This window comes from Myxine glutinosa, chromosome 2 (genome assembly GCF_964187855.1).
Source record: "Myxine glutinosa chromosome 2, kmMyxGlut1.1, whole genome shotgun sequence".
Taxonomy (NCBI): domain Eukaryota; kingdom Metazoa; phylum Chordata; class Myxini; order Myxiniformes; family Myxinidae; genus Myxine; species Myxine glutinosa.
In genome coordinates, this window is record NC_136262.1 from 108,227,599 (window position 1) to 108,254,365 (window position 26,767).

Here is a 26,767-nt window from a genome sequence, read left to right on the forward strand (position 1 = left end):
CAAGCACGCGACCGCAGCACATGACAAAATGCATATGGCGTCACCTTTGTTTTGAATGAGAACCAGCAGCTACGCGTACGTACAGTATACTGTACATACATTTTTTTACATTTTTAATGTGCTTTTTATTATATTTTAAATTGTTTTTTTAGCTTCTTTTATTGTTAATTTATGTACTATTTTATTTATTTTAAATATATTTCTAAGGAGAAATTAATTTTTTTCACATCCTCCTATTATGATGTAGGAGTGACGTAAAGTCGCACATAATGACGTTCGCTGAACTGAAATTTACTCCAGAAGAGTGGCGTGAAGTCGGATTTGACGTAGGTCGAAATGGCGTAAAACGGGGTATTGCTGTGTGTATATGTATATGTATATATATATGTATATATATATATATATATATATATATATGTTCTATATATGTTCTTTAGTGTTCTTTGAGGAACACATGCAGATATATATATATATATATATATATATATATATATTTTTTTTTTTTGTTTGTTTTTTTTTGTTACGGATCGCGGATTAGATGTTATTTACCGAGCGGTGGTATTGCCACGACCTAACAATTCCCCCGATTCCACCCGACGTTGACCAAGTCGCGCTATGCTAAATCAATGATTTGGAAAGGACACAACGACTGGGATAAATGAAACGACACAAGGGGTACAGTTCTCAAGACCTCCGGAGGAGGATATAATTGGTGGTGGAGAAAAGGGGTAGATTACAAGGTAATGAGGTAAAGACACAGAAGAGATAGGCACTTAGACACAATCTTATCTATCTCAGACAGACCACAGACAAATGGAACAAGACTGACTTACACAGGGATTGATGGCAGGGAAGGACAGGCAGTCGATAGCACAAGGTGCACCTTGGCTCAGGGACAGGACACAGCTCAGTCTTTGGGAGGTCTCTCGGCGCTCGGAGGGTGCGTCCTTTCTCCTTCAGCTCTGCGCGCATCTCACGTCACCTCCCTCTTTCTGCGCACCCTCAGCGGGGAGTGACACGCCCTCGGCTCGTTGGCTCCGCCCCAGATGGGATCGGTCCGCCGCTTCTATTGGGTGCGGGGGTTACCGGGCTCCGCCCTTGACGAGGAGCTGACAGCGAGCCCCTACCTGGTAACCCCGTCGAGCACATGCTCGATGGCGGCTCGTTGGAAAGGCATGGTGCACTCCCAACACCCCCTACCAACCAAGCCGGAGTGAGGACGCACACTCCCCGCGCCGCCGCCGTTGTTGTTGTTGTTGTTGTTGTTGAACCGTGAGGAAGAGCTGCGGGGAGGTATTGGGAGGTCCTAAACTTCCTAACGGTGCCATACAATCACATTCTGGTGCAACGAAGAGTCAGAATTAATGGAAACGAGTCCTTAACTGACATAGACTAAGAATAACTAGCAAGATGTCCTATAGTTGTCTACGTGAGATGCGGTGGACCTGGATGCGACATTTAATGGGGGAAATAGGGGAAGGTCGGGTCTACAGAGTGTTGTTTACAGAAAATGGGACTAGGGAATGGGGGATTGGGGATAGTTGGGAAGTATTGAGGAAATAGGGGAATATTTACAAGCGGATATGGATGGATGTAAATCCCATATCCGCAACATTGCACCCTTCTCTACCTCGGGGCGTCCCGACCCGATAAATTTTTACTTACGTTAGTGTGGCACTCGGATGTAGTTCCCTCTACTATTAACTCAACCCTGAGTGCGACAGTTTTACAGATGTTCACAAATGAGTAAATATGTCCCCCTGCGACGTTGCACCCTTCTCCTCACAGAAACACACCCACAGGATAACCGAATCGCGGAAAGCATCCTCAAACTAAACATACAGCCGGTAGGGAGCATCATTTACACAAGACTACACTGATATTTACACTACGATCCAGGACCTGTTCTTTGAGGAACACATGCAGATGTTATGCATAGAGAGAGCACGCATGCCAGCATCGATACACCAACCCACGAGTGCCCTGTGGCCCTACGGCCTTTAATAATGTGCAGAGCACCCCATCCAAGCACCAAAAGCACCACCCCATACACACAGTCAGCACCATCCGGTGCACCAATAAAGTGTTCAATAAAAATGCACAATCAAGTGTCCATGGTCACCGGTGGTGTCGCAGCCGGCCGATGTTCTGCCGCTGGTCTTGCCTTCCTGGAGTGCACTTGGCCTTCTGGCTTCTTTAGAAATAAAGAAAGGCGCCAACCGCGTCCATTTCTGAATTGTGGCCGTCAGGGGGGCCAACTAAAAGTGGTTCACCTGCATGGCATAGGTGCCACGTTGACCCAGAGGTCCATCCACGGGTGGTGCTTGCCCGCAAAAGAACTGCGGTCCATGGTGGGCGGCCACAAAAATTGCGGTCCATATGGTGTATCGATCCAGGCAGCAAGCAGCGAAAGTACAGGCCCACAACTGCAGAGCCAGCACCTCTCTCTCCTCTCTCTCTGCCCCAAAGCCAGATCCTCGGAGGTGGGAGACAAAATAAGACAAGTGAGCAAGGTGGTAAGGGCGCAAAAGTGCACTCAATACAAGGTAATGCACACTGGGGGCACATGGGAACCAGGTGAGACAGGTACGTTCCTACCGTACGCCCACCCCCCCCCCACCAGGTAACCTACATTGCCCCTCCCTTACCCCTTACTGTATCCACAAAACACCACACTACCCATAAACATCTACTTTACACATCGACAAACATCCCTACTGTCTTCCCCGTTCCTCCCATAAACCAAATTCGTCTTCTCTCCCTCCTAACCAATCAAATTTGCCATTTCCAACTCAACATCAAAATTTGCCATCACCAATTCATCATCAGTCCCTCCTAAGGAGGGAGAGATGGAATCACCCCAATGTCTCATCCACGTCGTGATGCGTCTCACAAATCCACACAGCAATTCTCCCTTCCTGCAACACATAACAAAGAAAACACAGGTGTGGAGTCATCATCATCACCTCAGGTAAGTGGCTGCGTATGGTGCGACAGGTTCATCAATCCTAACTATTTCCTAAATGACTTTAACAACTTTACATTACCCGGGGTCTTTCCCTGCCAATCCATTGGCCAACTTACACTATGGGTTCTAAAAACCAATTCCCATTGACCAAACTGTGGTGCTTCTCAATTTGGGGTCTCACTCCCCCGATTCATCTCCCGGTGCCCTTGCACAATTTCTGGGCTGTGACGTGTAGCTCTCCCAGCAGGTCTACCCCCCTGCGCACCTCCACCACTGTAGTTGCCACCCGAGCTTACCTGCTCCTCACCCTAACCTAACTAACGGGGGAAGGCCCTCTCGCACTCTCACCCCCTCAGTGCCCTCTCTGGCACGGGCTGCCCGATCCACACCCGGGATCCTCAGGCACCCACTGACACTAACGGCTCCCAGAGCCCACCTGCGGCCTCACCTGGCCGACATCCTCACAGTGGTGGAGTGCCCAAACCAACTACACACACTAACAGGCTACACGCCCAGCCATTTCCACAACACTAATGCACCCATCCAAACATCATTCTTCCACTCGCACCACAGATGCCAATATCCAACCACAATTTACCTATACCCTCTACCTAACACTTACACTACCCGCCCCAGGTACTCATGAAAGGGGTCCACTCTTCCCCCATCCACACCTTCGCACCATGCACACCACTCCGTACCACTTACTCCAACTCTCTCCACACCACTCATTCCAATACTCCATGTATTCCACACACCTGTACTTGCACACCTGTGCTCTCATACTTGGTGCCGCCTGCACCCTTCTCTCCCCTAAGCGCATTCGCGCTGATCCACAACACTCACTGCTCCACACACCTGTCCAGTTCTCACACAGCATCATCTCATCTAACTACTCCCCTCTGAAACTTGCGCTTCCCAGTCGTCCCTTTAAACTATTGCGCTCCCTCGTCATTATCATCCACTCTAATCTACCTGCGTCCCCTCTACAGGTATCCTTGTCACTAACTAAACCTTAACGTTACCTAATGTCATCTTTGCTAGATCCCTACACACGATATCCGAACCCACCCGGCCTAGTTTCCACTGCCATACACCCCCTAATCTATAGCGCATTTGCCCCCCGTTTGTGAGGGATGACAGAGTTGCCATCCCACCACATCGGGCATCTCCCACTACCAATTTTGCACATCAAATTTCAACAAATCAAAAATTTTGCCAATCATCTGCCCATCATCACATTTTGCTTTTTTTTTTTAATTTCGGGGCCAAAACACTATCCTCATCACCCGTCTACTTATTAGATCCTCTCGGTGCGCCAATTCCCTTCTAAAGCTCGGCTTCGTACAGCCGAGCAATGAATGCGGGTTGTTTTGTGCCAGCGGCTGGATACGTCCCACATTCGGGGCAGGGACGGGGGCTTACCCGGGCCGAGATCCCACGCACCACCTCGGCGCGGAGCCATCCCATGGCCCGATCTCGACCTGCCGGAATGCCTCAACAAAAGGTGGTCGCCATGACGACCCTTCCTATCGGGCTGCCCGCTCCGCCTAGTGGAGCACGGACGCGGCCGTTCAAAGCGAGGCCCAGCGTGGATCGCGTACGGCGGTCCTTTCGAACCCGCCGTGGCTCGGATCCCCGCTGGTTCTCGCGGCACGCGAAGCCCGGCACGCACCGAGGGCCCGATTCGGCTAAAAGTCGCTCTAACCGCTAACCCGGTTACCGTCGATGCCTCACCTGCATGCTTACACGCATACGCTACCCCTTTCTTGCTCATACCTCCAGCTGTTCCCATGCTCCTCGTACCTTTCCTTACACACCTCGGTACACTCATTCCGCTCACAGACTTGGTCACACACCTGACCACCGAACACTTTGGCACACATTCGTTGGTCGCACACCTCACCAACACACCTCTTCGCGCTCCTTCCTCGGTCACCTCCTCTGTGACAATCACAGGTGTGCTTCCACTCGCACACCCAACCACGTGCCTCACTACCAATTCCAGCGTGCATTCCCACACACGCTCTACCATTCCAGGTGTGCTTCCTTTCTCACCTGCCACAACCAACTCACGCTCCGTGTCACTCTTACTACTCTCACCTCTACTCTTGACAGCGCACTCACCCTTACTCTCGACAGCGCACTCTTTCCTCATGCACCCATCCGTTACACACCTTTCTCGCGCACACTCCCCTGTTACACCCTCTGTAACACTCACCACAGGTGTACACTCTTCCTTACTTTTGACAGCGCACTCTTTCCCCATGCACCTGTCCGTCACACATCTTTCTCGCACACCCTCTCCCGTTACACCCTCTGTAACACTCACCACAGGCGTGCATTCTTCCGTTACACCCTCCGTAACACTCCTCACTACGCGCTTCCATGTGCTCCCTCGCACACGCGCTACGACCGACTCACTCTCGACAGCACCCTCACTCCTTGGCACGCACTTTTTCCTCACACACCCCAGAGTCGGACTTTCTCGCACACCTCCTTTTTCACACACCAGACCTGTCGCACACTTCACCAACGGCCTCTCACGAACACCCGGGTCCATCTCGACCCCCAAGCTTATTAAATCACCTGGCGCATCATACGCACGACCATATTGGTCACCACTTACACCGGGTCCTCTTTCTCTTCGCTTCTCCTCCATCACCTGCGAATCCCTCATCCGGTTAATGAGCACATCATCACGATCCGAACACAGACTTTGGACCAATTCTTTTACTTCCTCCTTTATCTCTTTCTTATCCTCTCTCCGTCGCTTCTTAATTTCGCTCACCCCTTCTTCCACTTCTTCTAATTTCTGCTTCACCTCCTTCATCTCCTCGTGCGCCCCCTTAAGTTCTTCCTCTAACTCCACCTTATTTTTTTATATGTGCTCCCGCACCTCCCGCTCTTTAACCTCCATCACCTCTACCACCTTGTTCATTTTCCTCGTCAGGTCCTCATGTACCGTCTGACACTCTTTTTTAATTACCCCTACGTCCTTTTTCATCTCCTTCTGTGTCGATTTTAAACCCTCTATTACCGCTGTGTTCTTCTTTACCTGGCCCCCAACTCCTTTTGTCCCACTGTCAGTTGTTCTACTCCCAGCGTCAACTCCTCTATACCACCTTGCAATTTTACAGTCCCCTTTCTCACCTCCTTCTCCATGCGCTCCTTACAGTGCCTCACCTCCTCACGCACTCCTCCGACCTCCTCACTCACACCTCTTCTGATCTCTTCTCCCATCACCTGCATCTCCTGCCCAGATGCCACCCTCATCTGCTCCATTTCCTCCCTGTGAGCATCCAATTTAGTTTCTACCCCCATTCTGACCCCCTCTATCTGCTGCCCCATTTTTTTAACTTCCCTTTCCGCTTGGTCCCTCATGTCCCTCAATTTGCCTTCCATACTGTTTTCTAACCCCTCTAACCCATTTTTCACTCCCTCTATCTGATTCTCCTGGGCAGCCATTCTATTTTCTACCCCCGTTAACCCCTCCTGTATTTCCCCTAATCTATTGTCTAATTTCCCAAATTTCTTGTCTAACCCCTCACCGGTACCCCTCGCTTCGTCCCTCATTACCCCCATTTGGCCCTCCAATCGCTCACCCTGAGCATCCATCCGGTTCCCCATTACCCCCATTTGGCCCTCCAATCGCTCACCCAATCGCTCACTATCAGCCCTCATTTGCTCACTATTAGCCCTCATATCGTCCTTCTGCAGGTTGAGGGACGCCTGCATTTGTACCATAAATTGCTCCATGAGGGCCTGCATTTGGGCCATCCCTCCCACTTGTGCAGCGGGTGCGGCCGCCGTAGCCATGTGCGAGGCGCCATTTTGCGCGCCCGCAACCTCGTGCGCGAGGACGCCATTTTGCAAACCTGCCGCCCTCACTGCTTCGCTCTCCTCTTGTCCCTCAATTTGGTCCTGGATCGACCCTGCCTCACTCTCCTCTACCGGAACCCAGCCGTCTTGATCCGCCATAGCGCGACTTTCAAAATTCGGGTTTTTATTTTAAAACAAAACAAATTTCGGTTACTTGTAATTTTGAGCGCGTTAAGCGCGCTTCGGGTCCGATCTCACTCCTCGACACCAGTTGTTGCGGATCGCGGATTAGATGTTATTTACCGAGCGGTGGTATTGCCGCGACCTAACAATTCCCCCCGATTCTTCCCCAACTCACCCGATTCCACCCGACGTTGACCAAGTCGCGCTATGCTAAATCAATGATTTGGAAAGGACACAACGACTGGGATAAATGAAACGACACAAGGGGTACAGTTCTCAAGACCTCCGGAGGAGGATATAATTGGTGGTGGAGAAAAGGGGTAGATTACAAGGTAATGAGGTAAAGACACAGAAGAGATAGGCACTTAGACACAATCTTATCTAGCCCAGACAGACCACAGACAAACGGAACAAGACTGACTTACACAGGGATTGATGGCAGGGAAGGACAGGCAGTCGATAGCACAAGGTGCACCTTGGCTCAGGGACAGGACACAGCTCAGTCTTTGGGAGGTCTCTCGGCGCTCGGAGGGTGCGTCCTTTCTCCTTCAGCTCTGCGCGCATCTCACGTCACCTCCCTCTTTCTGCGCATCCTCAGCGGGGAGTGACACGCCCTCGGCTCGTTGGCTCCGCCCCAGATGGGATCGGTCCGCCGCTTCTATTGGGTGCGGGGGTTACCGGGCTCCGCCCTTGACGAGGAGCTGACAGCGAGCCCCTACCTGGTAACCCCGTCGAGCACATGCTCGATGGCGGCTCGTTGGAAAGGCATGGTGCACTCCCAACACCCCCTACCAACCAAGCCGGAGTGAGGACGCACACTCCCCGCGCCGCCGCCGTTGTTGTTGTTGTTGTTGTTGAACCGTGAGGAAGAGCTGCGGGGAGGTATTGGGAGGTCCTAAACTTCCTAACGGTGCCATACAATCACATTTTGGTGCAACGAAGAGTCAGAATTAATGGAAACGAGTCCTTAACTGACATAGACTAAGAATAACTAGCAAGATGTCCTATAGTTGTCTACGTGAGATGCGGTGGACCTGGATGCGACATTTAATGGGGGAAATAGGGGAAGGTCGGGTCTACAGAGTGTTGTTTACAGAAAATGGGACTAGGGAATGGGGGATTGGGGATAGTTGGGAAGTATTGAGGAAATAGGGGAATATTTACAAGCGGATATGGATGGATGTAAATCCCATATCCGCAACAATATATATATATATATATAATTATATATATATATACACATACATACACACACACAGTCATGTGAAAAAGTAAGTCCACCCCACGTAAAGTTTTGACTTTTTCAACATACAGCTATTTGATCTTCATTTCAACAATATTGAAAGATAAAGGTGATATAATATAACAAGTATCATGAAACATTTACATTTTGTAGTCCATTGTATAATTTAAATAAACATAAACGCAAATTTCGCATGTGGAAAAAGTAAGTACACCCCTACATTTATCACTACTTCAAATACCTAAAATTAGAATCAGGTGCACCAGCTCAGGTGCAAATGATTAGAACATCATTAGAAAGGATCTTGGAGGAACCTGTCTTATTCAAACCTCAGACATTTAGTTTGGTTTGCTCTTTGTTGTTGAAGTGTGTGGCGTCACCATGCCTAGATCAAAAGAGCTCTCTGAGGCCTTCAGAAAGAAGGTTATAGGTGCCTATGAGTCTGGGAAGGGATTTAAAAAGGTCTCCAAACAATTTGAAATCAATCATTCGACTGTCCGGAAGATCATCTACAAGTGGAGAAGATTCCAAATTACTGCCAACTTGTTCAGGCCAGACCGCCACAGCAAGTTCAGCCCGAGAGCAGACCGCAAGATGCTGAAAGAAGTCTCGATGAACCCCAGAATGTCATCACGGGACCCTACGGGTAGCTCTTGCCACTGTCGATGTCAAAGTGCACGAGTCTACCATTAGAAAGAGGCTGCACAAATTTGATCTGCATCAGAGGTGTGTCAGGAGGAAACCTTTGCTGTCCAGAAAGAACATCAGGGCAAGACTAAAGTTTTCCAATGAACACCTAGGCAAAGACTAGCACTTCTGGAACAATGTGCTCTGGACAGATGATTCAAAGGTGGAGCTATTTGGCCACAGTACCAGAAGACATGTTTGGTGAAAACCAAAGACAGCATTTGCCCACAAGAACCTGATACCAACTGTAAAGCATGGTGGTGGAAATATTATGGCTTGGGGCAGCTTTGCTGCATCAGGGCCTGGGCAGCTCACCATCATAGAATCCACTATGAATTATTCATTGTACCAGAGGGTGCTTGAGGATAATGTGAGGCCATCTGTCGGTAAGTTGAAGCTCAACCGAAGGTGGACCTTGCAACATGACAATGACCCTAAACATACCAGTAAATCCACCAAGGAATGGCTGAAAAGAAAGAAATGGAGGGTTCTGGAATGGCCAAGTCAAAGCCCGGATCTAAATCCCATCGAGATGTTGTGGGGGGATTTGAAACGAGCTGTGCATGCAAGAAACCCCTCAAACATCGCACAGCTGAAAGAATTCTGCATGGAGGAGTGGGCAAAAATTTCTCCCAGTCGATGTCAGAGACTGGTAGACAGTCATAAGAAAAGCCCACTTGAGGTTGTTTCTGCAAAAGGGGGCAATACCACCTATTAGAACTAAGGGTGTACTTACTTTTTCCACATGCGAAATTTGCATTTATGTTTATTTAAATTATACAATGGACTACAAAATGTAAATGTTTCATATTTGTTATATTATATCACCTTTATCTCTCAATATTGTTGAAATGAAGATCAAATAGCTGTATGTTGAAATATGTTGAAAAAGTCAAAACTTTACATGGGGTGTACTTACTTTTTCACATGACTGTATATATTCTATTTTTTTCCAGCCTTTTCTATTTTTTTTCTAAGGATTTAGGTTTAAAAGTCAGAAAAAAAAATTACATATATATATATATATATATATATATTTAACTTGAACTTGAACTTGGGGCTGACTCAGAAGAAGACCTTTGTTGGTCGAAAGCTTGTCGACAATTAAAGATCGACGTCCTGAAGCTACGTCCGCGTCTTATTTAATCTAACGATTATTTATTCAATACAAATGAGACGCCCTGCTCGTACTTTGGAGTTTCTACTATTTCTTACAGTTATATATATATATATATATATATATATATATATATATATATATATATATATATATATATATATATACATATATATATATATATATATATATATATATACATATATATATATATATACACAAAGAATTAAGTTAAGCACCCCCCCCCCCCCCCCCCCCGTTTTTTTACAACCTCGCACATTACAAGTTTGTTGTCGTCAAAACAGTGTAATATACCCATGATATTGCTATATTTTCTGGAGAAGTGATATTATGGTCACATAAAAACATAACAATCATGCCGTTTTCAATATTTTATTCTGAATAATTTAAGGTGAAATTTTTTGGGTATTTTAGGCATATTTTCACCTCAATTTAAGTATGGAGCTATAGGTCCATCACGGACAGTGTGGATGACGTTTATGTTTTCTAACGTACAGTCATTGTTCTGAGAAGACCTCTAGCGATCTTTGCGTCAATAACGTGTGTAGGACCCACGTGATCGGATCACTGACTCAACCCTACGTCTCATAGACCCTGTAAGCCGTCGTATGCGTTGCTGTGGCAGGTTGTTCCATTCCCGATGTAATGCACGTTCCAATTCATCCAGATTGGCTATTGGAGGGACCATCTTCGCAATTTGTCGTCCCAACATGTCCCAAACGTGCTCGAGGGGGTTCAGGTCAGGACTGTACGCAGGCCAGGGGATGGTTGTCACAGCACCTTGCTCCAGCAAGGCTCGGACGCGTCTCGCACGGTGAGGCCTGGCGTTGTCATCCATGAAGATGGGTCTGCTGGCGAGGGTGTGGTCATCGAAGTGCGGGATTACGGTGGTATTCAGGATTTCCTCGGCATATCGCTCTCCGTTGAGGTTACCTCGCACAGTTATCAGGTCCAACTTACAGTCATGGGAGAAGCATCCCCAGACCATAATCGAGCCACCACCAAAGGGTACCGTTGGTTGAATGTTTTTAGGTGCATACGCGGTGTTTTTGTGGCGCCACACCCGAACACGCCCATCTGTCACGTACAGCAAGAACCGGCTTTCATCCGACCAATGAACTCGCCTCCAAGACCGGATGTTCCATCCACGTCGCGCTAGGCACCATGCCAAACGCTCCCTCTGATGTCGTTCGAGTAGCCTTGGACGCTTGATCACTCGTCTTGACCTTAAACCGGCCGATTTCAGGCGGTTCCTCACGGTACGGTGACATAGCCTTCTGTTGGGCAGCCAGTTGTCCTTCAGGAAATGGCTCGAGGCGAAGGGATATCGTCGCACCAGTCTCAAAAGCGCTCTATCTTGGCGGACTGTTGTCACGCGAGGTCTTCCAGACCTTGGGCGGTCCTTCACCGCATCCGTTTCCTGGTGTTTCTGCACCAACCGACTGATCACCGAATGGTGGTAACCAAACGTTCGAGCTACAGCTTTTCTGGACATTCCGGACTCGATCATGCCTATTATCCGCCATCGTTCTCCGTCCGACAACCGTCTACGAGCCACCATTACGAGAAAATGACCATGTAACCCCCACACGAGCTCAGGCGTGACTTGCAATAACCCGTGATGATAGTGCATTTACAGAAAATCACGACCACGTGGATGATAACACGTGCTGCACGAGCGATGGGCGTCACAGATGAGTGCACTCATCTGCATTTCATCAATGGATAATTGCTAATGTCATACCAATCATTATTTGATCTCACATACCTTAGAATATATGCCAATGTATACATATACACAAAGAATATATATTAGGGGGTGCTTACCTTAATTCGTTGTGTAGGGGTGCTTAACTTAATTCTTTGTGTATATATATATATATACATATATATATATATATATATATATATATATATATATATATATATATATATATATATATTATATTATATTATATATATGCTACCCAGCGTAATGCCGCGGAATGCTGTTCAGCCAAATAGAAAGAACCAAATGTAATTCCAATGAATGCTGTTTGGTCAAATGCTATTATCTTATCAGATTCGTCATACTGTATGAGGATTTACCACAATTTACCTTGAATAATATTTACAGCTTAATGTGGATTTACTGTATTTTAAAATACAGCCTGAATGACCAAACTTGCTTAACATACTTGCTTATACTTTACTGACATACTTTACATACATTTGTACTTTACTTACATACCTTACATACTTTATGTATTTATGTTACTTTATTTACTTTACTTTATTTACATACTTTACTTTACACATACCATAATTGTCAATATAACAAAAAGCTATAATGAATTATTTTCTTCCTAAAGCAAAACATTTCGTTGAAAATGGTTAAATAAAACATTCCTGGCAAATAAACTTTCATATGTTTATTCTGAAATTGTAAAGTATATTTACACAATATTTTAGATTTTTTTTTTACCAACCAAAAATATTACTAACTAGCCGAAACCCGTGGAACATCCACGGAAGGGAGGATGTGGTGTATGGATAGAGTGTACCATTATGGATGGCATAGGGGATTTGCTTGTCCGAGTAAGAGTTAGGAAGAAAGATCAATTTTCACTTGTGCAAAAATGCTACTCACAATTACATCGCCTGTGCGTCGGCCTGTGATTGAGCCAGAGAGTTGGCCTGTGAGTCAACTTCCTTTCCAATGTCTGCAAGAATTGAAATACTGATTGTGAATGTGTAAAATTATATGAAAGAAGAACATGCATTTCAATAGACGATGCCATCGAAAAGGAGAGCAGCTGTCAATAGAAAAGGATGTCTGACTTATCAATTTGACATTATTGCACAGGAAATGACAAACAAAGAAACAGTTCATTTCCATCGGATAATATTACGATGAGAGATCAGCCGATACCTTTATTATGTCCATCAGCATCCATGGCACTTGGAAAAAAAAAACGTGGCATCAGCCAGCCGCAGCCAACTATCACGTACCGTCTCGAAGTCAATGCCATCCTTTTATCTCTTCGTATACAACTCACTGATCGCAACGTCACTCCATTTAACTTTATTAAAACTAGGGCATTGCCCGTACTATATCTATATCTAAAATTATATCCCCCCCCTCTATTTACATGAAATGGTTTGGTCCAAAGCGAACGGCTTGCGAGTGGTGACAATCCCCCCCCTCTATTTACATGCAATGGTTCGGTCCAAAGCGAACGGCTTCCGGAGTTTGGTAAAGAAATCGCCATCGCGTACACAAACGCGCAGGAAAGCGAATGAATCGCAAATTCGTTTTTATCAGTTGTAAAACATAGTTTAACGCCAACATAGTTTGCAAACGTGAAATAAATGAATACGCTCTCAAATGTGCCATCCGAGGCAGAGTGTGCCCGCCACGTTCGGCAAACGCGATCGTTCGCTGCTCTGTGATTGGTTGAAGCGTTTTTTGGACATATCTCGGTAAGTAATTGTCCGATTAATTTCAAACCTTGAAAAGGCACATCCTCGGGTCCCCAGCAATATACCTGGCAAGTTTCAAGTATATCGGACCGGTAGTTGTCGAGAAATCGTTGTCGCATACAAACACACAGACAGACACACAGAGATTACTGGAATTATAGATAGATGACGATAAAGACGTGAAACCCGTGGAACATCCACGGAAGGGATATCGTTCGTCTGTTTTCAGCTCGTTATCTTTAAGCTTCCTTACGTCTCGCCACCTGCTACACCTCTCTGAGTTACGAGGATTTATGCAACGCACCCCGAGTATCGCAACGTCACTCCATTTAACTTTATTAAAATGACGATAAAGACGTTTCCTTATATATCCTAATTTCAAATGTTCAAGGGAATAAAAAAGCTTCCTTACGTCTCGCCACCTGCTACACCTCTCTGAGTTACGAGGATTTATGCAACGCACCCCGAGTATCGCAACGTCACTCCATTTAACTTTATTAAAATGACGATAAAGACGTTTCCTTATATATCCTAATTTAAAATGTTCAAGGGAATAAAAAGACCATTTGGTTCACACCACCCATCACACCACTCGACTGTCCAATCAGCGGACGGCTCGCATCGCCTTCGCCCAGCAGACGCCAATACGATGGTGTCGTAAGATGGCGTCGTATCGGCCGATAATCGGATGCTTTTGGGTCCCAAAGTCGGCGAATTCAGATTTTTCGAGTATGGCTGTATGTGATAAACAAAGAGCGCGGTTCGTAGATGGAAAATGCATTAGTGCCGTGAGCATCGGGTCACTGGGTGCGGCGTAAAAGGGATAACAAAGTCGAGTCCTTACGGTATTATTGTATAGATTGCTTCGCTATAATTCCATTAGACAGCTCCCTGAATAGCATGTGGTTAAGCTGTCTTCAGGGAAACATTACTTTTCAAACTATCAGTGGTTAATATTTATCATTACAATTCCACATTATGTCATACTGGTGCATTTTGGGTAGAAAGCTGATAGTTCTGCAAAGGTTCTGTAAAACACTTTTGAGAAACTTTTGTAAATTGTATTGCATTGTCTGATATTTATTTCCGTTTGCCTCAGCGCTGCTGAAGTAGTCGAGGCCTTGCAATCATGAAACACTTTCAATTTTGCATGATAGTTTTTTTGGGGTTTTCTGCCATTGTTTCTTCCAGAAACAGGTTTTGCTGTTTTCAAAGCTCTGTTCCATTGCTCATTCCAAAAGTAAGATCCATGATTCTTTTCCTGAGTGTATTTCACTTTGCCACCCATAGGATGAATCGGACAATGGCGATGATGGTTCTTCCATGTTTTCAAACTCTTCCAGCAGCCTGGCCCCATCATCCTGCCCGAGTGATACAGCACAAAGCCAGGTGGCTATGTCAACACCTTGTAATTTTGCTTTCAAGGCCTGTGAGACTGACAGCATCTCATCATCTGAAGAATTGGAAGGCAATCCTAGGTGGAACACTACTAGTAACAGGTTATCTGCTGCCTCAATGTCCAATACTTCTCAGAAAACAACTCCAAGTTATCCCGACTATGGACCAAAACACGATGCTTCTGCAAGCATAACGGAGAGAAAAATGGTTTCTTCTGGTGACCTCAGCCCCCTCAGACATAGCGATGATACCTTGGACCTGAATCCAGTGGAATTGGATGCTCTTGAAGAAACAAGCATCACAAGGCAGCTCGTGAAGAAGCTCAGTTCGAGTGGAACAGGTTTAGTACCACAAATACCAAGGGGGAGTCTGAGACCAAAGGTTGAAGGGACGAAGCTGGAGGAAGCTCTTCAGATGCTCAATCTGGATTTGGATGCTTGGCTGGGACAACCGGGTCTGGAGGACCTGCATGCAGTGGCAACAAGATTGGAACAGGTTCTGCACGTAAGTTACCCAGATGCCTTGGACTTTCCATCTGCAAAAAGTAATCATTTGTTCGATCAGCTGTTAAAAATAAATCGATTTTTATTTTCTACAAAAATATGAAGTACAGAATATCTAGCCTCTTGTTTCCAGCCTAGATAGTCGACACGTGTTGGTGGTATGCACATTGTGGTTGTCTTTAAATGCTTTCTGTAAAGCTTTGGATGACAAACTCATGCTATTTATGAAAATGGAGAACTTGGGAAATTTTGTTGTGTTGCAGCCGGAATTAAAAATGGATTAAATTGCTATTTTTTTATCACTGATCTACACATAATACACCATAATGTCAAAGTGGAATTTTGTTTAAAGAAATTCTTACAATTAATGAAAAATGAAAAGCTTAAATGTCTTGAGTCAATAAGTTTTCAACCCCTCCACTATGACACTCCAAATTGAGCTCAGGTGCATCCAATTTCCTTTGGTCATCCTTGAGATGTCTCTACAACTTGATTGGAGTCCACCTGTAGCCGATTCAATTTATTGCAAATGATATAGAAATAAACAAACCTTTCTATACAAGGTCCTGCAGTTGGTAATTAATGTCAGAGCAGAAACTCTACCTTGAAGTCCAAGGAACTGTCCGTATAAATCCGAAATAGAATTGTGAGGAGGCATTGACCGGGAGAAGGGTATAAACAATTTCTAGACTGTTGAAAGTTCCCAAGAGCACAATGCGCTCCATCATTCGGAAATATATAATATATGGAAATACCCAGACTCTTCTTAGAACTGGCCGTCAGACCAAATTGAGCAACCGGGCAAGAAGGACCTTGGTCAGGGAGGTGACCAAGAACCCATTGACGACTCTGACACAACTACAGATTTCCTTGGCTGAGATTGGAGAACCTGCCGGAAGGACAACAGTCTCCGCAGCAATTCCTGCAGAACCTGCAGCTTTATGGAAGAGTGGCTAGACGGAAGCCACTCCTGAGAAAAGGCACATGACAGCCAGCATGCCTGGAGTTTGCAAAAAGGCATGTGAAAGACTCTAAAAGCATGAGGCAAAAAGATTCTGTGGTCTGATGATCCCAAAGTTGAACTCTTTGGCCTGAATGCAAAGAGCTACGTCTGGCAGAAACTGAGCACAGCTCACCACCCATCTAACACCCTCCATACAGTGAAGCATAGTGGTGGCAACATCATCCTATGGGGATGCTTTTCAGTGGCAGGGACTGGGAGGATTGTAAGGATAGAGGGAACAATGAATGGCGCCAAATACAGGGAAATCCTTGAGGAGAACCTGCTTCAGAGTGGAAAAGACCTTAAACTGCGGCAAAGATTTATGTTCCAACAGGACAATGCCCCCAAGCATACAGCAAATGCAACACTGGAATGGCTTCAGAACAAGAAAGTGAAAGTCCTTGAATAGCCCAGCCAAAGTGCTAACTTGAATCCTATTGAGAATCTGTGGAAAGACTTGAAGATTGCTGTTCACTGACGCTCCCCATCCAAATTGAGAGAGCTTGAGCAAATCTGCAACGAAGAATAGGAGAAATTCCCCAAATCCAGATATGCAAACCTGATACAGGCATACCCAAGACTCGAAGCTGTAATCGCTGCCAAAGGCGCTTCTATGAAATATTGACTGAAGGGGGACCAAAAAAAAAAGTCAATTTCATCCATTTTAAATTAATGCAGTAACACAGCAAAATGTGAAAAAGTCAATGGGGGTGAATACTTTCTGAAGGCACTGTATATTGTCAAGGCTCATGGAAGAGCGAGAACACAGAACAGATAAGGATACAGCATAACAAAAGGAACAGCAGAAAGTAAAGTGGGAAACTTGCCAACTGCTGGGCTGATGGAGAAAATAGATGGAGATGGATAAACAAGGGATGTGGGTAATATTGACGGGTAGCGGAGAACGCAAGGGGTGGACAAGATGGATGCAGAGGCAAAATTTGTGGGGAGGGAGGGTGGTTTAAGGGGTTTAGAAAAGGTGATGGTTTGGGATGGCAAATTTTCTGAGATGATGGTGAACAGCTGTCTTGAAGACCTGGAGGGAATAAATAAATTGCACCTATCAGTAATCTTTGGAATATTATTGATATGCATGATAAACAACAAATACTCTTGTTGTAGTTGCAATACTAATCATGAGTAAAGCCGCGTTGTTGTTGTTGTTGTTGTAGTAGTAGTAGTAGTAGTAGTAGTAGTAGTAGTAGTAGTAGTAGTAGTGCTTTTGTTGGAAAGGTTACAGAGATTTGCGTTCAGAGCTCATGCAAGCTCAGGCAAACATATGTTCCCAGTTTAATGTTGCTCAATTCCTCATCTCTGCAAGTCCATGGTTTGAACTACAGTAGACAAGGTAGAGCATTTTGAAGAGAAAGCACTACCAAGACAGATAAGGGGAAGGTAAAAGAACGCCAAAGAACACCAAAAAAAAGAACGCCAAAGAACACCAAAAAGAATGCCAAATAACACATTTATACAAATAAGAGCAAAGTATCTTGTGGGGAGACCGTACAAAGTGCATCATTTATAGTCCAGGTTTCCTTAAACTTTTGAACAGTGTTACTATATTCTGCCGCCTTGTACTCCGAAATAATGCGTGAGCGTATTAAGCCCTTCAGACATACAGAACTGTGTTCCACCACATCTTTCTCAATTTTTGCCTTCCTGGTTTTATATATTGCCATTTTTGCACAGGCTAAAATAAAGTTAACAAGGAGATCTCGTGAATTGCTTAGTTTCTTTACCGGGTGCCCGATGATAAAAAGTGTTGGAGAGAAGTGAAGCCAGAAGCGCAAGAGAAGATTTTTCATCAGTAAGAACACTGGTTCAAGACGGTGGCATTGAAGGTATATGTGAAATATAGTTTCCCTTTCACCACAAAAGCAGCAATCCTCTGAGAAGTTAGTGAAATGCCGCATCATAGATCCAGAGCTCAGTGCACCATGTAGCAACCTCCAACTTAAGTCTGCCATCATTCTTGGCGTTGGGTAGAGATAGAGTGAATCCCAACGTGGATGAACAGTCGAAGGAAGTGGAAGAGTCTCACGCCAGGGAGTATCCAGTCGGGTTGCAAGAGCTATATAATGGAGCGAGTGGATCACTAGCAGGTATATATTTTTCCTTGATAGCCCACAGAACGACATTTCCACTGTACCAGGGGTCTTACTCATATTGTTTGCAGGTATTGGCTGAGAGAGCTCGCAACATCGTGGTCGGATTTTAAAATCCATGGAGTTACCGATGGACAGCTGTCCAGATCCATCACCCTTTTTGGGATTCTCTTGATATTCCAGACAATCGGGAGGCAAGGAGCTTTTGACCTCTTCAAGTATCCTGGAGGGGATCCTGATTGTCCTCAGGCCCATTTTCGCTGCGAGTTCCTTGGGTAAAAGCGTTCTCTTACCATCGTTCAGAAGGTCTCCCACTGTGGATATGCTACCAGCTAAGAGGCTCCTTCTTACTGAAAAGGAAGCCAGAGTTGGGCCCTGTAGAAGAGGGTTGAGAATGAGCGGTTCTTCTAACAGGTCCTTGCCTGGATAAGGAACTGTTCTTTGTACGTCGACTACATTCCAAGCCCTCAGCATTTCTTGATAAAAAAGAGGCAATGTAGCACTAGACAGGCTCCGAGATATAATGATGAAAAGATTCCTTTTGTACCCAAGATTGAGCACTTTGCTGAAGAAGTATGATGCCAGTGAGCACCATTGCGGTGCAGGGTTCACATGTAGGTAACGTTGTATGGTCTTCAGCCTGGATGCGTGGTAGTGGCTTCGAAGGCAGGGAAAAGACTGTCCACCTTCTGAAAAAGGCAAGCTCAGAATGCCCAGGGAAACCCAGTGTTTACCATTCCAAAAGTAGTCCAGTAGCTTCCTCTGCATCTTAACCAGAAACTCCTCTGGAGTGCTTATGCAAGAGAGCCTGAATACTAACTTCGGAATTATAAACTGTTTAATAAGGAGTGTTTTTCCCCTCAGAGACAGGACTTTTAGTAGTCCACTCCAGTCTCTCAACTTTGCTTCAATCTTGTCCCCTAAAGTGTTCCAGTTAATGAGTGGTGAGGACCCATGGGAAGTGGATAAGTGCACCCCCAAATATTTGAGCTCATTGCGACTCCAGGTCAATTTCTGAAAAAGTGTTGGTAACTCCTTTACCTGCATTTGTCCAATTAGAAGCCCCGAGCTTTTCCTCCAATTGATTGTAGCAGACGATGTTGCTGAATAGACCTGCTGACAATCATAAACTATTTGCATATCCCTTGCATTACTGGCAAACACGAGAACATCATCTGCATATGCAGAAAGTTTGAGGTTGACCCTGTTGTGTGGCACCACAATGCCAGTTAGCCGCCTTCTCATCAAACAAAGGAAGGGTTCGATACATAGGGAATATAATTGGCCAGACAGGGGACATCCTTGTCTTATTCCTCTCTCAAATGGAAAGGGCGCGAGCAAGAAACCGTTGACTTTGACTAGGCATTTTGCCGACATGTACAACGTCTGAATCATGCCTACAAATCTCCTCCCCACCCCAAATGTTAGCAAGGTTTCAAACAGATACTCATGGTTCATCTGGTCAAAGGCTTTCTCCTGATCCAAGGAAAGAAATCCGACTTGAGTCCGAGTCATGTCCGCATACTGTATCAGGTCTCTGACAAGGGATATGTTGTCATGTATTGTCCTGCCTGGAATGGCATAAGATTGGTCCGGGCTGACTAATTTTGTCAGGACTGGTCCGAGACGGAGTGACAACATTTTAGCCATGACCTTATAATCCACACACAGCAGAGACACAGGGCGGTAATTCTTCAAGTCTCTCAAGTCACCCTCCTTGGGAATCAAGACCAGCATCGCTCGACACCAAGAAAGGGGCATTATACCTGTATCACATGCTTCCTGAGCTACGCTTAGGTAATCAGGTCCAACCAAGTCCCATACTTTTGTATAGAATTCACATGATAAGCCATCCATGCCAGGGGCTTTATCTCTTGATAGGCTGTGCAGGGCGGTTTTCAATTCTTCCAGAGATAATGGAGTCTCCAGCTGCTCCCGGTCTTCTACAGAGGCTTCAGGAAGACTACTCCACAAAGTGCCACCTGCACCTGCATCTGTGCTCTTACCCGAATACAGCTGAGCGTAAAAGGCTCTAATTCGTTTTTGAACACCCTCAGAGCCATTGAGCAAGAGACCATCTTCTGCGAGAACACTCGCTATAGTCCTGAATTGACCTTTGCGTTTTTCCACCCCTTTGAGATAATTCAGGACATATTCATCCTCAGAAATAAACTGCAAAGGAGAGCGCACATACGCCCCTCGTGCCTTCACACAACTACATGCTTTAAGGGTGCTCTTTTTTTCTTGGTATGCCTGCAGTTCAGTAGAGGTAAGTGTGGCCAGGTGCTTCTCAAGGTGCAGCAGTTCCTCTTCCAGTCATTTGATCCCTAACCCAAGTGTTTTGCTTGATCCATACGAGTATTCCTGACCCAGCAATTTCAATCGTACCTTGCCTACATCCCACCAGAATCCAAGTGAGCAAAAATCTCCTTTTTTATTCCTCCAGGCTTGCCAAAAATTCAAAAAGATTGCCAAAAAGGCTTCATCCTGACTTAAAGCATTGTTCAGGTGCCTCAAGCCAGGGCCTCGCCTTGTTTCCGCCAGGGAAAACTTAATCCAGGCCAAGTTGTGATCTGTGAAATGGGCAACTTTTATGCCGGAGTCACTGACAATCTTACACCAACGGTGAGACACGTAAATTCTATCGAGCCGGGATTGTGATATATGACCACCTCTGATACTCGTATACGTGAATGTTCTGTCTGTGGGGTGTTGTATGTGCCAAGTATCCCTCAAGTTTAACAGTGTTATGGTTTGTTGTAATATTCTTACAGAGGGATTATGCGGCTCCTGACCTATTCGATCAAGGGAGGGGTTTAGAGTGCAATTAAAGTCTCCTCCAAGAATTACACACTCTTCACCAGGCAAGGTGAGCATGAATCTCTGCAACCGGTTGAAGAAAATCCCCCTTGCAACTCCTACACAAGGTGCATAAATGTTGACGAAATTGACAACAAATTCTTCAAACTTTGCTTTTATATGTAGCAACCGCCCCACACTGGCTTCCTTTACGACAAGTATTTCAGGTTTCCTCTTTGGTGAAAAGAGGGTAGCCACTCCACAAGATGTGTCCGTTAGGTGACTGAAAAAGGCCAAGCCTTCCCATTGGTTTTCCCATCGGGATGCAGCCTCTGGGGTCGTGTGGGTTTCCTGCAAAAAGGTTACTTCAAGTTTTTCCTTCACACAGAATGACAATACCTGGTGCACACGGAATGCATCCTTACAGCCATTGACATTCAATGATCCTATTCGTAAGTTTGATGTCATTATTGTATTGAGAGTTTTGTTTCTGTGAAATTCATCCTCCTAAACGAATTTATATTCAGGCCCGTAACTCAACAACTTTGCTAGAAACTTCCTGACTCGGGCTTGTTCGGCTGAGCCTGAAGTCCTTGTTTTATGTCCCTCTCTCCTTAGTGCATACAAGGAATGCACTAGCAAGTCATAATCTTTCCACCGTTTCAGCGCATTTTCCACTTTCTTCCTGCTATGCAAGCTTTGTTCCAGGAACTCGAGTATCTCCTGGCTGGGAATGCAGGAATGGCGTCCTGCAGGTAGGTCTGTCTCTAAACCAGTCAGTGACCCTTGATAGTCTTCCCCATCACCAATACTTTCCTCATCATCGCTGTCTGGAGGTTCAAGATCCTTCTCCTTTGGTGTACTTGTACAATGTGTCAAGTCTTCTGCCATGTCGTCTCTCAAGGCTGACTTGGCATAATCTTCTGGCGCAGAGGAACGCGCCTTTGGCTCTGATGCGGCGGACGTTGCTACACCTGTGGGAATGGATGCCTCCTCCTCAGTTGGTATAGGAGATCCAACCTTTTGGGGTCGTAAAATAGAGATGTGCTCAACTATTCCCCTTTCTGCGCCAACAGTGAGTGAAGTGACATCACCTGAGATGTCGGTCAGTGCCAGCAACTTTATTGATGCTTGTGTGTCTGGTTCCCTCTCTCTGTCTGTCCCACCGATGAATGCTACTTCAGAATCCTTTGAAACTTCGGTGTTAATCCTTCGGTTCAGAACTGCTCTTGTAGATGTTTCAATCCCTGGTTTATTTTGAAGCTTCGTTGCAGTTGTTATTATTGGATGCATTTTCTCAGGAGCCAACATCACAGTATCGTTTGGCCCTGTCAAGTCAGATACCTCCAGGTTGTTTGTCTTTACCGTGCTGGGTTTACTACCTGACGGTCTCCCTTCCTGTTCATTCTTCAAACTGTCTTTGGGTGGATCTGAGAGAGAAGACTCTCCATATCCTGTCGTTTGATGAATAGTTTCCTCTTCTTCTTCTTCCATTTCTTCAGATTGGGTTACCACTCTTTTCTCCTTCAGAATACTAGGCTTTACAAATCCCTTTGACACATTACTTCCCGTGTCATCCTCAATTGTACCAGGGTGTTCCGTGGTCCCATCCTCTGCGGGTTCTGATTTCCTCTTCTGTGCTCTCTTTGCCTTCCCTGCTCCCACTGCCTGCCATTGATTTATGGCAGCGGAAGAGTTGGGATGAGAAGCTGGTATAGAACTTTATTGAGGGTCCACTGCCCTCGAGCACAAAGGAGCAACCGCCTCTCTTAGGTTACCTTCAGTGACGCTGGGATCCTCTCGAGGCTGATCTGGACGTTGAGGAGCTGCAACCTCTTTAATGATAGTGGGGCAGTCTGCTCTCCTGTGATCCTTCGCTTTGCATACAAAACAACGGGGTTCGTTTGTCATATAAAACACCCTGTTATTCTTTCCGTCAAAAGGAATAACAAACGACCCCTCACATTCAGCCTCCTTTCCCAATTCAATGGATACTTGTCTTTTAAAAGACCAGACATGTTGTAGATAGGGCTCATGACAGCCCAAAGACACAGGCTTGATGGGTGATCTCAACACTCCCAGTCGTTCCAGGAAAGGCACCACGACATTGTCAGGCACGTAAGGAGGTATATTAGATATAATTATCCTTGTACCAAGACTTGAGAGTGGCTCGACTTGTACAAAGAGTCCTCCCACACTAATCCCTTTCTCAATGGCTTTGTTTGCTGCAGCCTCTGAGTTAAGAAAGAACACAGCTTGTCCATACATTTTCGAGGCTGCAACTATCGTTGCTGGATCAACCACACTAGCGAGTGCGTTTACATAGGCCTCTATTTGGGTGATTTGTCCCAACTCGCATTTCACCCCGTGCTTCCTTGTTAATGCCTTAAACGGGTGGGCAGGGCGGTTCCCACCTGCACCAGAGGTAGTAGCGGCCATCCTTGCCCATGTACCATCCAGAGGCATGATTACTATTAACGGTATATTTCCCGTCAAATGAAAATGAAAAAATATATATATATCAATTAGCTCGTTCACGAGCTTCTGTTTATTTTAGCACGACCGGACCGGTATGCTAAAGATTAACTCAAAAGGATAAACAAACACGCGTTGAGCAAATAACTTATCGGCTTAATCGCCAAAACTATGCAAATTTAGCACAGAAAGTCAAGGGTGATTAAGCAAAAACAAGGAAGTCAAACAGTTTGTTATACGCCACAAATCGGGCGCAGCAAATCTACTCCCACACGGGTGCGGCCGCACGCCGTGGCTAGGCCCGAACCCAAAAGAACTAATAACTCAAAACGGGACGTCAAAGTAAAATAACAAAATGAACCAACTCGGTTCAAATAACCCAAATAGACCAAAAATACAAACGAAAATGGAAGAGGATGAGAAGGAAATGTCGAAAATAGCACGGCTCGAGGAGCAGCAAAATGGCGTGGTGTAGCGTGGCGTAGTAGTAGTAGTAGTAGTAGTGGTAGTGTAAAATAGTATCAGTTTGTGCTTGATAGACGTACTCGTATACAACTTGTACGTATTTAAAAGACGTACTTATTTTGTAGTGGTACATACTTAATAATATACTATACTCACATATATATTATACTCATATATATATACTCACAATATAGTATGTAATTAATAGACGTTTCCTACTCTTGCTGAGTAGGGGCATCAAGCAAGCCATCAAAACTTGGTTTTATCTCATGGATTATGAAATTTCTTTACCTTTTACATAATGCCATCATCATAAGTTTCCCAGCATAGTTGTAAGCAGGTTCTTGTGTTCCAATGTCCTCAGTTCCATCTAATATTGCCATTATTTTTCTTCCACTGCACCTAATTCCTCTATTATTCCCTCAATCACAACTTGTGCTTTCCTTCCTCATTGATCATTGAACAGCCATATAACATACAATAACAAACTGAATAGCCATAGAGTTATGTGTGTTTGGTCGTACTCTTTATTTCATAATTCTGTTGCAATTTGTTTAAAGTCAAACCTCATTTTACCTGGACGAAATTGCTTTCCTCCGTTTGCCGAGCGACTGGACGAGCAGTTTGAAAGCAGTTGATAAGGAACGTCTGGCTTGGCAAGCGATAGCAAGCTGCTTGCTAATGGAACACACCAAGCAAGCTGTTTGCTTATGGAACACACCAAGCAAGCTGCATGCTTATGGAACACACCAAGCAAGCTGCTTGCTTATGGAACACACCAAGCAAACTGCATGCTAACAGAACACACCAAGCAAGCTGCATGCCAAAGGAACACACGAACCAAGGTGCCTGCTAAAGGAACACACCAAGCAAGCTGCTTGTTAATGGAACACACCAAGCAAGCTGCTTGCTAAAGGAACACACCAAGCAAGCTGCATGCTGAAGGAACACACGAAGCAAGCTGCATGCTAAAGGAACACACGAAGCAAGCTGCATGCTAAAGGAACACAATAAGCAAGGTGCTTACGAAAGGAACCCACTAAGCAAGGTGCTTGCTAAAGGAACACACCAAGCAAGCTGCTTGTTAATGGAACACACCAAGCAAGCTGCTTGCTAAAGGAACACACCAAGCAAGTTGCATGCTGAAGGAACACACGAAGCAAGTTGCATGCTGAAGGAAGACACAAAGCGAGCTGCATGCTGAAGGAACACACCAAGCAAGCTGCTTGTTAATGGAACACACCAAGCAAGCTGCTTGCTAAAGGAACACACTAAGCAAGGTGCCTGCTAAAGGAACACACTAAGCAAGCTGCTTGATAAAGGAACACACCAAACAAGCTGCTTGCTAAAGGAACACACCAAGCAAGCTGCTTGCTAAAGGAACACATCAAGCAAGCTGCTTGTTAATGGAACACACCAAGCAAGCTGCTTGCTAAAGGAACACACCAAGCAAGTTGCATGCTGAAGGAACACACGAAGCAAGCTGCTTGCTAAAGGAACACACCAAGCAAGTTGCATGCTGAAGGAACACACCAAGCAAGCTGCTTGCTAAAGGAACACACCAAGCAAGTTGCATGCTGAAGGAACACACGAAGCAAGCTGCTTGCTAAAGGAACACACCAAGCAAGTTGCATGCTGAAGGAACACACCAAGCAAGCTGCTTGCTAAAGGAACACACCAAGCAAGCTGCTTGTTAATGGAACACATCAAGCAAGCTGCTTGTTAATGGAACACACCAAGCAAGCTGCTTGCTAAAGGAACACATCAAGCAAGCTGCTTGCTAAAGGAACACACCAGGCAAGCTGCATGCTAAAGGAACACACTAAGCAAGGTGCTTGCTAAAGGAACACACTAAGCAAGCTGCTTGCTAAAGGAACACACTAAGCAAGGTGCTTGCTAAAGGAACACACCAAGCAAGCTGCTTGTTAATGGAACACACCAAGCAAGCTGCTTGCTAAAGGAACACACTAAGCAAGGTGCCTGCTAAAGGAACACACTAAGCAAGCTGCTTGCTAAAGGAACACACCAAGCAAGCTGCTTGCGAAAGGAACACATCATGCAAGCTGCTTGCTAAAGGAACACATTAAGCAAGGTGCTTGCTAAAGGAACACACCAAGCAAGCTGCTTGCTAAAGGAACACCAAGCAAGCTGCTTGTTAATGGAACACATCAAGTAAGCTGCTTGTTAATGGAACACACCAAGCAAGCTGCTTTTTTAAGGAACACATCAAGCAAGCTGCTTGTTAATGGAACACATCAAGCAAGCTGCTTGTTAATGGAACACATCAAGCAAGCTGCTTGCCAATTGCACATTTGTGGAGAAAGTTATATATGACTATCTTCAGACATTTAAAACAACGTCTTTGATGTGGAGCTTTGTGAATAATAAATGCCAAGTAATCCCATGTCGTGACAAAAATAGGATCATGGATCCTGAAGCTCACCTGGATCAGGAGCAAGTCACTCAAACCCCCCACTGACCCACTCAGACCCTGATATTTTTAATGCCGTGAACAA

General features: G+C 45.4%; 2 protein-coding genes across 3 annotated transcripts in view; both read left to right on the forward strand.

Annotated features, from left to right (window-relative positions):
* LOC144890862 (uncharacterized) overlaps positions 1-26,767 on the forward strand; it is an 812,162-nt gene that overhangs the window by 286,848 nt on the left and 498,547 nt on the right. The window lies entirely within an intron of this gene.
* The window catches only part of LOC137421444 (rho family-interacting cell polarization regulator 2), a 105,091-nt gene that overhangs the window by 32,885 nt on the left and 45,439 nt on the right, over positions 1-26,767 (forward strand). For both annotated transcript variants that reach the window (XM_078771396.1, XM_078771397.1), the window contains one exon: positions 14,794-15,405. In XM_078771396.1, coding sequence (XP_078627522.1) covers positions 14,794-15,405 — 612 coding nt within the window. The remainder of the gene's footprint in view (positions 1-14,793; positions 15,406-26,767) is intronic.